General features: G+C 42.0%; 1 protein-coding gene across 2 annotated transcripts; it reads left to right on the forward strand.

Annotated features, from left to right (window-relative positions):
* Positions 1-713: 713 nt before the first annotated feature.
* Positions 714-14,624, forward strand: Ct55 (cancer/testis antigen 55). Of its 2 annotated transcripts, none has more exons than XM_006535359.2 (5): positions 714-1,107; positions 3,426-3,705; positions 9,786-9,918; positions 12,334-12,446; positions 13,725-14,624. In XM_006535359.2, exons 2-5 carry the CDS (start codon positions 3,628-3,630, stop codon positions 13,914-13,916), a joined length of 516 nt encoding a protein of 171 aa, XP_006535422.1. In that variant the 5' UTR covers positions 714-1,107; positions 3,426-3,627; the 3' UTR covers positions 13,917-14,624. The 2 variants fall into 2 exon arrangements, with proteins under 2 accessions (XP_006535422.1, NP_083418.1); NM_029142.1 differs by having other exon boundaries at positions 890-1,107; positions 3,426-3,607; positions 13,725-14,281.
* The last annotated feature ends 713 nt before the right edge of the window (positions 14,625-15,337 follow it).

The raw sequence follows: 15,337 nt of genomic DNA on the forward strand, positions 1-15,337 counted from the left end.
GCCAGTGAGCTTGAGCAGCCGGGTAGCCATGTGATGGTCTGGTTAATCACAAGAGGTACTGGTTGTTTTGTTTGGGCCTTTGTCATTGTAGCTGTTTGTAGCAGGGACATCTGACAAAGAAGATAAGAGATCTCTTTTGAGCTGAATGTCCTGTCCAATACCAGAAGTTCTTAGGTTTTTTTTTTTTGACCTCCTACTGGGCCCACCCTTTCAGCACATTGCTTGGTTGAGGGGAGAGAGACAGGGCACATACTAACTTTTGTTAACCCCGTCATCTTCTGATATGCGTTCCCAGTGCAGCTCTCTATTTGCTTATTCTTGCTGTTGTTTCCAGTGCTTCTGGAGTTCTAGTCAGGAAACCATGGCCTCTTTTTTTTTTTTTTAACATTTTAAAGTAATAATCTCTTGTTGTAAACAGAGATGTCTGTTTCCTGTGGTTTTCCTCAAGTAGGATCAGTCCTCTAAGATGTGACGTAACTCATGCCTATAATCCCAGCACTCAGGAAGCCGAGACAGGAGATTGTCATGAATCTGAGGCAACCTAGGTTAGAATGAAATCCTGTCTCAAAAACACAGAAAAAAAAAAAAAAAAAAAAAAAAAAAAAAAAAAAAAAAAAAAAAAAACCTCTTACCAACGAAACAATGACAACAGCAATAAAAACCCGAACCTATAAAAGTGTATGGGTGGAGGTCATTTTACGTGGAGTACTGGATTTCAGCGCTATGTGATGGGACAAACATGGAAAGTTTATCCTTCCTATTTGCTACATGTCAGTGGCTTTCCTTGAGTAAACTACTCTCCTATTGGCTGGTTGAGCAGCTACCCTGGCACTCCACACGTGGCAGTTCTGCCCCCTGTGGGAGTCTTAGACTAGACAGGCTGTACAGAGGACGGACGTAGAATTGGCGTCTGTGAGAGTTGCTGATTAGGGCTCTCCCGGGAGACAGAGAACTAGATAGAAGGAAGCCTTAGTCCTGGTACCACCTGGTGCCCAAGGTTGCTCAGAGCACGAACTATGCACCGGCTAATTTCCAGACTTCGTGCCTTCTTTCAAAGGAAAGCAGACCCGAAGGAGGCCAAAGAAGAGCGGCAGAAGCTCTTGGAAGGTACTGCACTAATTCTTTGTCTAAAAAGACCCCTTAGAGGTGTGTTTTATCTCTAGTCCAGAATCCGAAGAACTTAGAAACCCCCTTCCCTCCCCCAGCCCGTACCTGGCCAGAGCAGCACCATTTTGTCTCCAGAGTGAGGGTATTGCCAGTCCCTTGCCTTGCACCCTCGTATGCCACCTACTGGATAGTCTTGCATGGACTCACTCCAGAACTCCCCTGCCCAAAGGAATGAGAAAGACTTTAAAATAATGGGGGCTACAGAGGTGACTCAGCAGTTTAGAACAGTTCCCAGTGCCTCATTGCTGCTCACAACTGCCCAATAACGCTAGTTCTTGGGTCTCAGAAGTAGTCTTTTGTTGTCTGAGGGCACGTGGTTCACATACATACACTCAGGAGCAACCGCGCACACGCATGTGTGTGTGTGTACACACGCGAGTGCTGATGTGTATGTGCATACACACCCACAATTTTTTTTTTGAAATTTTCTTTAAAATAAAAAGGACAAAGTATGGCAAAAGGCAAAGAAAGCAGTGGGGAGTGAGGCGCGAGCAGCTTTTGCAGTATACCTGAGGAGCTACTGGCAACTGATAGCTGCTAGGAAAGGGAGAACCAGTTTTCTTTAAGGATGTGACCACTGCTAGTTCGACCACCCTCCAGGGCAGGCTCTTGACCCAAAAGTATTTGGGCAGCACAAATTGGACTCGATGGGCTAAAAAGAAAAACTGGGAGAGACCAGTAAGTTGGGTGACTAAAGAGGTAGGGTGGATCTGGGAGGATCTGGAACAGGTGGGGTAGGTTTAATCAGATGATATATGAAATTCTTAAAGAACAAACAATAAGATAGTTTTTAAACAAAGAAGGCAGAGGTAGGAAATCAGAGAAAGGGTGGAGGGTAGAGGTGAAAGAGAGGAGATATCTGTGTCCCAGTTTTTCCACGTACTTTAGGACCTTTTTTATTTTACTTGAGACCAGGTCTCCCCGTTAAGCCAGGTTTCCGCCCACCCACTTTACCATAGGTCACAGGAAGATTACCTTCTGTATTTACGGTAGTCGTTTCTCTTAATTATTTTATCTTAAAAATTATCTGTTTGTTTTGATGCGTGTGACTATAGCTGCGCAACAGCACACCTCATGAGTCAGTTCTCACCTGCCATTTTGTAGGATCATGGGGTTACAAGTTGTCAGGCTTGGGGAGAGACTCAATGAGCCATTTGGCTAGCCCACTGATTTTATTTCTTAACTGAACCAGCTTTCTGTTACTGTGATAAAATGCCCGTCTTGTGCTTTGTATTTTCTGAGAGTTGAGTTAGTGGTCACTTGACTGTGTTGCTGGGAATCTGGCAAGACAGAACATCCTGGTGGGGAAGATGTAGTGGATCAGAGCTGCTCAATTCACGACAGTCAGGAGGAAAGGAGAAAAAAAAAAGATCAATTTTATAACAAAGGCTTTTAGTCCCAAACTTATGAAGCTATATACAAATTCATAAATAGATGACTCAGCTAACGATGTTATAGCCTTTCTAATCCAAAGGTTTCACTTTTGAACACTCCTACATTGGGGACTAAGCTTTTAATACGTTAGCTTATAGATGATGTTTAAGACAACCTGTATCAGAAGCCAAACAAATTAATTATATATCTATGACGAGTAAGGAAATAGGAATCAAAGTTTACTCACTCACTTTGTATCCTTAAACAAATGCTCTGGAGTCTGCCACTGATTGCCTGTCCAGTGGGTTATTAGGAGACTTGCATTTAGCTAGTGAGAGTCCAATAAATGATATGAAGTGTGGCTGGGGTAAATGGTATCTCTGTTCTAACAAAAGAAGCTCCAGCATTGCCATGCCTGTGCTACAGCCAAGTCAAGTAGGCAGACAGCAAAGAGGGTACACAAGCTAGCTGGTGGCTCAGCAGAACTCATACCCAGAAACACCCAGATTGAACAAACAAAAGACCAGAGAGAGAGACAGAGAGAGAAAGAGAGAGACAGAGAAAGAGAGACAGAGAGAGAGAGAGACAGAGAGAGACAGAGAGAGACAGAGAGACACAGAGACAGACAGAGACACAGAGACAGACAGACAGAGACAGAAAGTCAGAGACAGAGAAAGAGAGAGAGTTAAACCTTGTCACTCTTTTTCCAGAGTCCTGCATGCTTAATCATTGCTTACCAACCAATTCCTATCTCAGCTCCAAGTTTCTTTATTTCCAGTCTTAGATGATTCTTTACCACAGCTTCTCTGGTAGGACTTATTTGTAGTATGCGTTGCACTTGAAAATAATTTATATAAATAAATTTGTCTTTACTCATCTTTTAGATGCTACCTCACTACAAAACAAACAGGGAGTTGTGGCAGGGTCCTGTAGTAACTATGACTGCATGACTAAGCACACCCGCTCCAGTGCTGACGTTGAGACTGGCGACAATCCTCTGAAAGCTGAGCCAAACCTTCCTGCAGCTGTGGAAGAACAAAGCCCTCGTGGATTGAACGCAGTCACAGTAAGACTTGTATATCCTGGATGCTCTCTCTGTTTCTGAGTTCCTTCACTGTGGCTTCCAGTTTTCAGCCCCTCTTAAGTGGACATGATGCAGTGGATGTAAGCTGAAGTCTAATTTAGGGTATTGCATGGGACATCTGTTCTATTTTGTAGCAGTATCTATTTAGAAAAGTTCAAATTGCATAATTTATTCTTCAGTATTGAACAATAATTATTAGTGTTTATATTATCCTACAACTTCCTCTTATAATGCAAATAATAGGTCTGTATTATTTGTTAATTACTAGATGAACAGAAATATACCTTAATTATTTTTTTAAAAAATAACTTTATTAAAGTACAGTTTACTTACTATGGAGTTCCCCAGTTTAAAACCTTTTTATATTTACAGAATCTGAATCTAGCACCAAAATTCAGATACTTATCATTTTGATCGATACATGCAAATGAGGTTATTATTATTACTAATTGACACCACTAGCAGCAGAACATGAGACTCCTTATTTCTCAGGGCTGGCAAGAGTGGAAGTATTGTCAATCTTTAAGAGTTTTAGCTATCTAAGATGTGAAAAGCCAGACAGACAGTGGTGGCACATGCCTTTAATACTGGCACTTGAGATGTAAAGGTAGGTAGATCTCTGTGAATTCAAGGCAAGCCTACTTTACAAAGCTAGTTCCAGGACAGCCAAGGCTACACAAAGAAACCCTGTCTCAAAACCCCCAACCATGAGCTCGAACACACACACACACACACACACACACACACACACACACACACACACACGTACAGAGAGAGAGAGAGAGAGAGAGAGAGAGAGAGAGAGAGAGAGAGAGAGAGAAGGAAGTACAGGAGGAAGATGAGGAGGACTAGGAGGAGGAAAACCAGTTAGATGTCCACATGTAGTATGCCTGTTGGTTAGTGTGAAGACAGAGCATTGATGTCAGAGGGCACAATGGATCATCCACATAGCTACTCAGTGGTGGTAAAGAGATGTGAGCCTAGTACTGGATTTATGGATAAAACTGAGTCAATCAATAATCATGAAACTGGTTTTGACAGGTGCAGATGGAGGTTAAATAGATGGAGAATCCAAGGTCTTCCAAATTGGAAATGTGAAAATTAATTGATAATGCATGAAATTCTCACTCATTTCCTGCCCCCACAACCAAATTTAATTAATGAGCCCCATAAGTCATGATCACCACAGTTTTAGTTACTCCTTTGCAACGGGGTTATGAGTGTAGCTACATCTGAAGGATGAAAAGGTCATTCATTGTTTAGAAGCTTCCTAAAGTGCCATCAACTTTGAGGAGAGTAAGGAGGTTCAGGGAAATGGCTCAGCCTGTGAAGGGCTTGCTGCACAAACACAGTGGCCTGGGCCAGCGCCCACTTGCAGCATGACCTTTAATCGCAGTGCTGGAGAAGCAGAGACAGGAGAGTTCCGAGGCTTGCTGGCCAGCCAGTCTAGCCAGTTATGGCATTCTGCTTTGATTAGAGAGCCTATCTTCAAAGGTAAGGTGGAGACCCATCGCAGAAGATCCCAATGCAGGGCCTCTGAATTCTGCAAGTATAGGCATGGACATCACCCAGTCACAGCTTCCTCCAATACAGACATTTTGCAAGAGTAGTGTGAACCAATGCTTTCTCCTTCTAGACAGTCACATTGAAAACCACAAATTGAGTCACCCTTACTTTCTTTTGTTCCTAGGGATGTAGGAAAAAAAGTTTACTCACTCCAGATAGAACACCAGACACAGACCAAAGAAATGACTCTAGCCAACTCTAACTTGGATATGTAGTGAGCTTATTGGAGGCTTACAGGCAGATTAGTCAGAGGACCCCAGGTGACTCAAAGGCAGCTCTGTCATCAAAATATGTCTCCAGCATTGATGATGACTTGTGAAATGGGCCTTGCCATTCAGAGCAAATAGCTGTGTAAGAGTCATTTACATAGTACTTGGGAAGCAGAAGCAGGAGGATCTCTGTGAGTTCGAGGTCAGCCTGGACTACAGAGATTGTTCAAGGATAGCCAGAGCTACACAGAGAAACCCTGCCCCAGAAAAACAAACAAACAAACAAACAAACAAACAAACAAACAAGTCATTTACAATAATACTAGATGCAAAGGGGCGGGGGTGAGGGAGACTGGGCAGAGTAGAAGGATGCTGCGGCAGGGATGTATTTTATAAGAGAAAAACAAATCAATGAATTAAAAATAGATAAATAAACCAATCAATAACAAGAAAACTGGTAAAGCTCTCTAAACAGTCCAAACACTGAATCTCCCCAAAGACCAAGTCAGTTTAGAGACAACTTCATGAAAGCAGCCTCAATTTACTCCTTGCCTCGGGGAAATCTTCAAAGAGGCAGGACAAGTCCAGCTGGGTTCATTCTGGCCAATCTGAAGTGAAGACAGTTGCCCCAGGATGGGGACAGCAGCTTCAGCTCTGAGTGAAGCCTGAGGCTAGGGGCTAGAGAGGGCAGGGATGAGTGCGAAAAAGTAGGCCAATGTTGAGTCTGTGCAAAGGTGTCCTCTTCTTCTTTCAGAGGACCGGGTAAGAAGAGCAAACCAGCCAAGTTTGCAAGCTAACAAAGGCTGCTCTGCCACTCCAGGTTGCACAGGCTTCCTTGAAATTCTGGACTACTGGCCCTGTGTGGCTGACTTTACCACCTCAGCACAGCCTCCTTGGTGGCCTCCCAACAGGATTGTTTCTTTTAACTATTCCCTTCAGCATACCATCTCTCCCATCAGGGCACTCAGGGGCTCTGAAGGCTTCAGGAGCCACAGCAGATGTTAGAGTAGGCCCTAAGCTGGGGTGGGGCACAACGGAGCCCAGGGCCACTGGGCTTATACCATAGGCCAGCAGCTGTGGGAATTCTCAATGGAAACCTTGGAGCACAAAATCTGCTCCTGATAGTTGGCCCTACATGTATATATTAGGAAAGTATGTAGTGTAGTAGATTATAAGTTGTATGCCCAACTGTGGAATAGTGCCACTAAATTACAGCACATTTTCGTGGGACACCATGATATCTTTAAAAAGTTAAAATAAACTGGTTTATTTGTTTCCATTTTGTTATATATTTATTATACATGTGTGGTATTACCTTTTCCTTTAAAAGATTGTAGAACAAGTCCAGGGAAGAAAATTACAGACTACTACCATATAAAACCAAATGTGAGTCCTTTATTAGCTGAGAATGGAGAATAGGTTATTGCTACATTGAACTCTTGGCACCGAAGCTCAGAGGCACAGAGTTTATAAAGGCAAAAACCTGCAATGATATTGTCAGGCATAGGTCCGGAGAAAACCACTAGGTTAGTTTTGCTTATACATTCAATAGGTACTTAGATTATACATCTAGGCCATGGTCAGGGTCCTAGAAAGCCTCTAATGTGTGGCCAAGGCAGATGTGACTGTTCATGGAATGAGGGATGAAAATTATCTGAGCAGACTCAAAATGGAGTAAGATCAGGTCAAGATGTTGTTATCTTGGTTACTTCTTGAGAACATGGCCAGCAGTTATTGGCTAGGGAATGGATTTCTGAATTATATGTGATATTTTTGCTTTTCTGTCTTTTATACATTTTATATGCTGAATATGTGTTATTTTTGTAATGAGAAAAACAACATAAGATAAAGATGACTGTAATTCTAAGAAATAAAAATGTAGATGCTTTTTATGTCAATCCTGTGCAGTTTATTTATTTTATTTTTCTCCACTTTAAAAAAAATTATTAGATATTTTCTTTATATACATTTCAAATGCTATCCTGAAAGTTCCCTATACCCTTCCTCCACCCTGCTCCCTACCCACCCACTCCTGCTTCTTGGCCCTGGCATTCCCCTGTACTGGGGCATATAAAGTTTGCAATATCAAGGGGCCTCTCTTCCCAGTGATGGCCGACTAGGCCATCTTCTGCTATATATGCAGCCAGAGACACGAGCTCTGGGGGTACTGGTTAGTTCATATTGTTGTTCCACCTATAGAGTTGCAGACCCCTTCAAGCTTTTTAAAAATTATTTTAGATAAAGTCCTAAATTAACTGTGAGTTTTAGAGCCTCCAGCTCTTGGTTATTTTTTTCTGTCCCAGAGTCAACTAGATCTAATTTTGCTTAGCTTTTGAGATCAGATGAGACTCATCATATTTAAGGTGGCATATGGCCATTAGATTTATTTTCTCATACTTATCTCGAAGGTCTTTTTTCTCCCCAGATGCTCTGCTCTGGAATCTTAGCGTTGATTTAGTTACCCTTCTATTGTTCCCTTGTTGTCTCCCTAGCCCTCTGCCCAACTTCAACCCCAAGTTCTCCTTTTCTCCCTTTTCCTGATTTTTAGTTATTATTACTATTATTGTTGTTGCTGCTGCTGCTGTTGAGTCTTCTTAAATTAGCTTGGGGACTGGAAACATGGCTCAGCAACTAAGAACATCTGTTTTTGCAGAGGACCAAGGTTCAATCCCCAGCCCCCACATGATTTCTCACAACCATCTGTAACTCCAGATCTGGGGGATCTGATAACCTTTTCAGGTCTCTGCTTTTGATCTCTGAAGGCAGCCGGCAGGCTCATGTCAAGTCAAGCAACTGGTATTTGGTGCACTTAGCTCTGCCCACTTTCAAATGATCATTCCAGTTGGGCTTGTTACCTGTTCAGCCACCATCCCCCTTCCACCTAAATAGCCAACTGCTCTCTATCAACTGTGCATATGACCTGGGGAAGAGGCTTGAGTAGGCCAGGGAAGACTGCTGTGGGTTAGGGAGATGGTTTTGTCTATGCAGCTACAGGAAGCACTCTTCCCTGCTAGGTAAGGCTTTCCAGATGTGTCTGTGTGAGGAAGTAGTGCCCGCACCCCCATAAGTAACCCCTCACCTATGCTCTGAAGCCTAATAAACTCACTGGCTCCTGAGAGCAAACTCCAGTGGATTCCTGTTTCTGTCACTGGGATCTTAGAGAGGGGGTAGTAGATGTTGTTCACCTCTCTCCAAGGGAAGAAATTTTAGCAACAATGGCACACATACATACCTGCAAGCAAAACACTCATATACAAACTCTAAAATGAGTTTTAAAGTTCACATACAAAGTAATGGGTTTCATTATGCTGTTTTCATGCTTATATACCATTCCTCTTTGCCCTTCTTCCCACCCCCGTCCCCACTGCCCTCCCAGTGTTCACTGTGTGTCCCTTACCTTCCTCCCCTCCCCCTTTCTGTTTTATGTCACATGCATTTTATGACCCCGTCTTTCCCCTGCTCTTCCTCCTGTCTCATGATCCCTTTTCTAGTTCAGTGACTCTTACACACATACACATACACAAACACACATAGAGACAAACTCCCAGCTCAGCTTACCAGATAATCTTTTCTTTCACAGCCCAGGTCAAAAATCACTTCCTGAAAACCTTTTTCTGTACTCTTAATATTCTTAATCTTAATTCTCTTTTCCTTTGGAAGTCCAGGGACCAGTTTTAAATTTTTTTTTATCACATGCCATGACTTACTTTGAATTATGGTTTACTCCTTTTTTATTTTTTAATTACTGATAAGTAGAAGCCATATATCTTTTTTGTGGGGGTGTTTGTTTTGCGAGACAGGGTTTCTCTGTGTAGCCCTGGCTGTCCTGGAACTTACTCCGTAGACCAGGCTGGCCTCGAACTCAGAAATCCACCTGCCTCTGCCTCCCGAGTGCTGGAATTAAAGGTGTGCGCCACCACCACCCAGCCATATATCTTTTTTTTTTTTTTTTGCATAAACACTAGCAGCACATTAAGTCTGGCAGACAGGCAAATAATGGTTTTAGAAGAAAAATTTTAAATTCATGATTGTACAACACAAAGCCTGAGCCCTAATGTAAACTCTGGATTTTATAAAGAGTGTTGGTTCTGGCTTATCAGTTATAATCGATGTGAGTATGTGGCAACACTCTGTCCTTTCTTCCCAATTCTCAAAATTTACTCTAAAACTACAGTAAAAATGATATGAAGTTCAAACATTATTTCACTAGTGCATGCCAATTTATGTGTCAGTTATCTGTGATCGTTATTTGAACTATTTCTTGAACAATTATTTTAGGATGGGTTTCAGATTTTTTTATTATTTTATTTTATTTTTTTTTAGCTTTGGTTTGTTTGAAGTAACATTTTAAAGTTAGTTAGTTACTATGTTTATTTGTTATACAGGTGGATAATGACCATGATGAAGAACCCTCAGAATCTCACATGAGAATTTTGCTTGCCTCTATCACCTCTCTAGTGGGTGATGCTGACTACAATGGTCACGGATTTTCCTTCTCTCTAGACATTGCTTGTAAAGGTACAACTCCCATTTTTAAATGTAAAATGAGGTTTCACCCATTTGAAATATTACCAGTTGGGTGTAGGTGTCATCTTCAGGGTCACATTTGGAACATGCTGATCTGATGAGAGGGTTTGTGCATTACAATCACTAGTGCAATATACTTAGATGTTTGCATGGAGCAGACTCAGGCCTGTGCTTGTTTGGCAAGGGCTCCATCACAGAGCTGCATTCCCAGTGCTATACTCGGCACTTTTCAGCTTCACTTCAATATGTGAAGTGGACCACTGGAGTTTGAAAATAATGCGTAGCAAGGGACACAAAGGGCTCATGCTATCATTTGTTACATCTTTGTTTGGGTACACTAATATTTGTGCAACTTTTTATTTACATAGGTATTGAATTTCTATTCTAACGCCTTTACACAAATGAAAAGAGACTATTTCATAATGCTTCAAATGCTTTAAATTAAGGCTTGGAAATAGCCTGAAAAGCCATGTATATGTGCACTCAGTGTTGAGTTCTATTTGTATTTATCTGATATAACATTTTATTCTTTTTTTATCTAAAGCAGTGACATGATCATTTAAAGAGTCTATTGGATTTTAATTTGGTTTAAGAGAGAGTTCTAAATGTTGAAAACAGAGGAGAAAATATAGAAGGCTTCACTAAACCTTGCTTATTAAGAGCTCATAGTATCATTGGGATTCAGAGACAGACCTGTGAATCCATTAAACTAAGCTGAAGAGAATAAACATTGGGCAAAAGCAGTGCTAGGGAGAATCAGAGAAGGCTAACTGGGCTGTGTGTACTGTGCATTCGGAACTTTATATGCTGCCACTTTGTGTCTTTAACGATCAAAATGGAGACCAAGACAAAATGAAAAATAAAAGTTTTATGCACAATGAAATGTAAATCTCATAAACTATAAACCTAATGAAATGTAAACTTGTTATCTTTATTATAACACCTGCCTGCCCCCCATCTCGAGACAGGGACTTGCTATAGTCCAGTGTTTTGTCTCAAACTGTTAAAATCACACCCTCTTCTTGCCTCAGCTTTCCAGTACCAAGATGAACTCATAGTCAGGTGCCATTTAACTTGATAAAGAGTGACATTGTCCCAGCTACACAAAAGTGCTTTCTAGTTTAATTTTCTTGGGTGTAAAAACTTCAACTTGATATTGGTTGTTATCTCAGGAATTCTCCAATGATAATTGCTTGGTGTCTAGGATGGTAGAACATTTTCCCTCAGAAATTCTCAGTTTTCAGAGGAAAGGGTCCCAGTGATTGGAAAGTTCCAAAGACAATTTATTAGCCTGTCCTATACCAACAGGAAGTTGTCAACAACAGGAAGGCTGCTAGAAAATATTCTTCTTAGAGTGGAAAGGACTCAGACATGTTTACAGTGCAAAGGATATGACTAAAGGTGCTGAGGAGGGCAGGAAGAAATGATGGAGTCAGGTCCCTGAGCTATAAATAGAGGATAGGACCCAAGGCATAGGTGGAACAGCTTACTTCTGTGGAATAGGGTTAGTCATAGTAGCAGACTGTTCTTGGGGAAGAAAAGACTGTGGCTATAAAAGGTGGTACTGATCCCTAGCACTAGGGACCCGTCTTAAAGGCCTCAGCCAGTCGTGTCTATAATTGTCAGAATAAATGCTATTGAATGAATACTGGGAAACCCATTACTATTTTTATTATCACTGTGTTGCTCAAAATCGAATTCTGGTTCTTGCCCATGCTAACTAAGCTACAACCTCAATAATTTCTTCAAGGAGAAACTAAAAAGAATGGAAAGAAGAAAAAAAGTCATCATGTTTTGCCCTAAACTGAATATGAATATGTTATTTCCTTCCGTTTATTGTGCTATTCCTGTTTATTGTGTTATTTTACTGCCTTATGCTGTTCCAGACACCTTGTTTTTCCACTTTTATCTTTCTAAAATGTTATGTGTATGCGAGAGAGGTTTGCCTGCATGTATGTGTACGGTATTGCTCACATGCCTACAGAGGCTTTAGAGCTGGAAGTTACAGGCATCTCTAGCCTCCATGTGGGTGCGGAAACTCTGAACACAGACACACTGCAAGAACAACAAGTACCTTTAGCTGAAGAACCACCTCTACAGCCCTCATTGCTTTCAAAACAGTGCCTCTATTTATGTGGATGTATGCTTTTGTGCAAGTGTATGCCACATGTATGTGGGTACCCACAGAGACCAGAGGAATCCACAGGTAAGCCAGAGGTGGCTGGGGACACTGGGAGGTGAACCTGAGTTCGTTGCAACAGCAATAAAATCTCTCCAACCCTAGGGTTCTAAATGTTCAAAATGTACTTTATGTGTAACAGAAACTGTGTCAGGGCTAACGTTCCAGGAAATGGTGAAATGTCACATTGTCTCTTCTAACTTGAGTTCCTTCCATGACTGTTACAGATTTCAAACCTTATAATGGTGACCTGGTAGAAATTGAATTTTCTGATGAGCAAGACACCCAGAGCAGAAGGGCCATCTTGGTGAAGCCTCTGAAACATTGCCATTTAAATGAGGTAGTTTCTGCGGGCTGCACTTGTTCTTTGTTTCTGCTTCTCTTTTCTTTGGTGATCATTGTATTTTGCTGCTCAGGAGTATATTACAAGTGTTAGGAAACCAAAAATAAGTGCTTTACCATATAGGTAGATGGAGGCAGATGCAGAAGCCCATCGCCAAACATCAGGCAGAGCCCATGGACTGTGGTGGTGGAAGAGTGGGGGATAGAAGTGAGCAAATTGGAAGGGTCAAAGACACCACAAGAAGAAACTAACCTGGGCCCATGGGGGCTCACAGAGACTGAACCACCGACCAAAGTGCATACAGGGCTGGACCTAGGCCCCCTCCACTTTTATAGCAGATGTACAGCTTTGTATTCATGTGGGTCTCCTTACAAGTGGAGCAGGGACTGTTGTCTCTGTTCCCTGCCACTCCATCCCCTTCCCCCTACCTGTACTGTTTGGTTAGGCCTCAGTGGGAAAGGATGTGCCTGGCCCTGCTAGTACTGGATGTCCCTGATCCTACTGGTACCAGATGTCCCAGGGTTGAGTGGCAGTCAAGTGGGTCTCCCTTTCTCTGAGAAGGAGAAAGGGCACTAGGGAGGGATTTAGGAGGGGTGAGACAAAGAGGAGAGGAGCTGGGGGGGGGGGTTGGGATGAGGGTGTAAAGTGAATAAAAATACTGTAATTCTCAAAGGAATTGATGAGACTAATGTAGTACATAATGATACAAATTGCTTGTCTGGGAAGCATTAGAGTGTTCTAAGAGCAACAAAAACAATAATCAGGTTTCTTGGAATTGTTAAGAAAAATGGGTGGAGTGTCACTTGAACTCCTCACTAGCATGTGAGTATGATACGGGTAGGAAAAACTGAAAATGAGTTGGCTGGCATTTGTTTTGCACCATCAGAAAAATGAAGGAATATGCTTCTAAGGCAACAGAGGAAGCAGAGGAGAAGGTTAACAACACATTCCTTTCTCACTCCTTTCTTTTCAAGCAATGAGCCTTAACTACAAGTTCACACCCATTGTGGGTAATTATATAGAAAACAATTCTCTCAGTGGAGACCTGGTGCCCATCCCCAGAGACTGCTTTGATCTTTTGAGGTTTAACCTAGGTGGGGAGGTAGGGGTGCAAGTGGGAGATGGTGTTTACACAACCTAGAGTTGCTAAGCTGCAAAGCACGATGGGAATTTGTGGTGGAATCCAGAAGTCTGCTGCTTAGGGCTAGAGAGAAGGGCAGAGTCTATGACGATGATTTTCTATACTTATTGCTGCCATCTTTTTTAAAATTACAGGTCCGTGTTACCAGAACAGATGGAAGCACTGGGGTGTTGGAAGACACCATCTTTTTCACCTTGGATTCTCTTAAACTTCCTTCTGGATATGTGCCGCAACCAGATGATGTTGTCAATGTGGTTGCAGTGCAGAGCATGCAATCCAACTATTTCTGGAGAGCAGTTGCAATGACCCCAGTACAAGTATTGTAGGAACCAAACCCCTGTGTGCCTTCTTCAGTGTTATTTGTATGGGTAATGAAGGGCCTGGTTTAATGCAATAGTTTGTAGAATAGGAATAGCAACAGTTAGCCAAAACACATGTAAAATACATTTTTTTTCTTGAAAATGCCCTGGTAATTTTGTTGGAAGTATGAACTAACTTTAGAAAGGTGCCTGATCTACTGGAAAACATCCCCAAACATTTTTGTTTGTTTGTTTGTTTGTTTGTTTTTTGTCTACAGCAAAGAAACAACACTGCATATTAGGTTAAATTCTGTTTTTTTCCAAGGTCAGGAATCCTGCTAGTGGCTTTGTTTATTGATTGAGAGACATGCAGAGGGAGGCCAGCAAGTGAATGTGTGTAATTTAAAGTCACAGATGCCTTCAATTTTGAGTTCCCTTCTGCTGTGTACAGGGTTTACTTTTCCCATGAAATTTTTCATTTTCCATTATCTACTTAGTTTGCTAAATTTAATATTTTTTTCTAGTAGAACCCATCCTCCCATGTTAGAATGCCAAAGCCATACACACAGGGTGGTTGTTTATACCTTCAATAAAGCTGTTGTCTGAGCATCAATACTGTTTACCTGTAGTTAATTTGCCGGTCAGTCTCTAGGAGTAAAATTGTTCTGTATATTATTAGTTGTTTACTAGCTCGTGTTTTTTTTTTTTAAATAAAAGCATTGCTGTACGGGTGTACATCGTTTTCCATGATCCCCTTTGAGTGGTAGGTACTGCCTAGCTACAGGCAAGAATCATAGCAAATCTAAATACTATGAAGGAAGGGAAGTTTCTTTTTTTAAAAAAAATTATTAGATATTTTCTTTATATTTCAAATGTTATCCGCTTTCCTGGTTTCCCCTCTGAAAACCCCCTATTCCCTCTCCACTCTGCTCACCAACCCACCCACTCCCACTTCCTGGCCCTGGCATTCGCCTATACTGGGGCATAGAACCTTCACAGGACTTCACAGGCCTTTCCTCCCATTGATGGCCGACTAGGCCATCCTCTGCTAAATATACAGCTAGAGACACAAGCTCTGGGGGGTATTGGTTAGTTCATATTGTTGTTCCTCCTAACGGGCTGCAGACCCCTTCAGCTCCTTGGGTACTTTCTCTAGCTCTTCCATTGAAGACCCTGTGTTCCGTCCAGTGGATGGCTGTGAGCACCCACTTCTGTATTTGCCAGGCACTAGCAGAGCCTCTCAATAGACATCTGTATCAGACTCCTGTCAGCAAGCTCTTGTAGGCATCTGTAATAATGCCTGGTTTTGGTGGTTGTTTATGGGATGGACCCCTAGGTGGGGCAGTCCCTGGATGGTCATTCCTTTAGTCTCTGCTCCACACTTTGTAACTCCTTCCATGGGTATTTTGTTCCTGGAAGGGAAGTTTCTTAAGCTGGAAACTGTTCCC

Source organism: Mus musculus, chromosome X (genome assembly GCF_000001635.26).
Source record: "Mus musculus strain C57BL/6J chromosome X, GRCm38.p6 C57BL/6J".
NCBI lineage: Eukaryota > Metazoa > Chordata > Mammalia > Rodentia > Muridae > Mus > Mus musculus.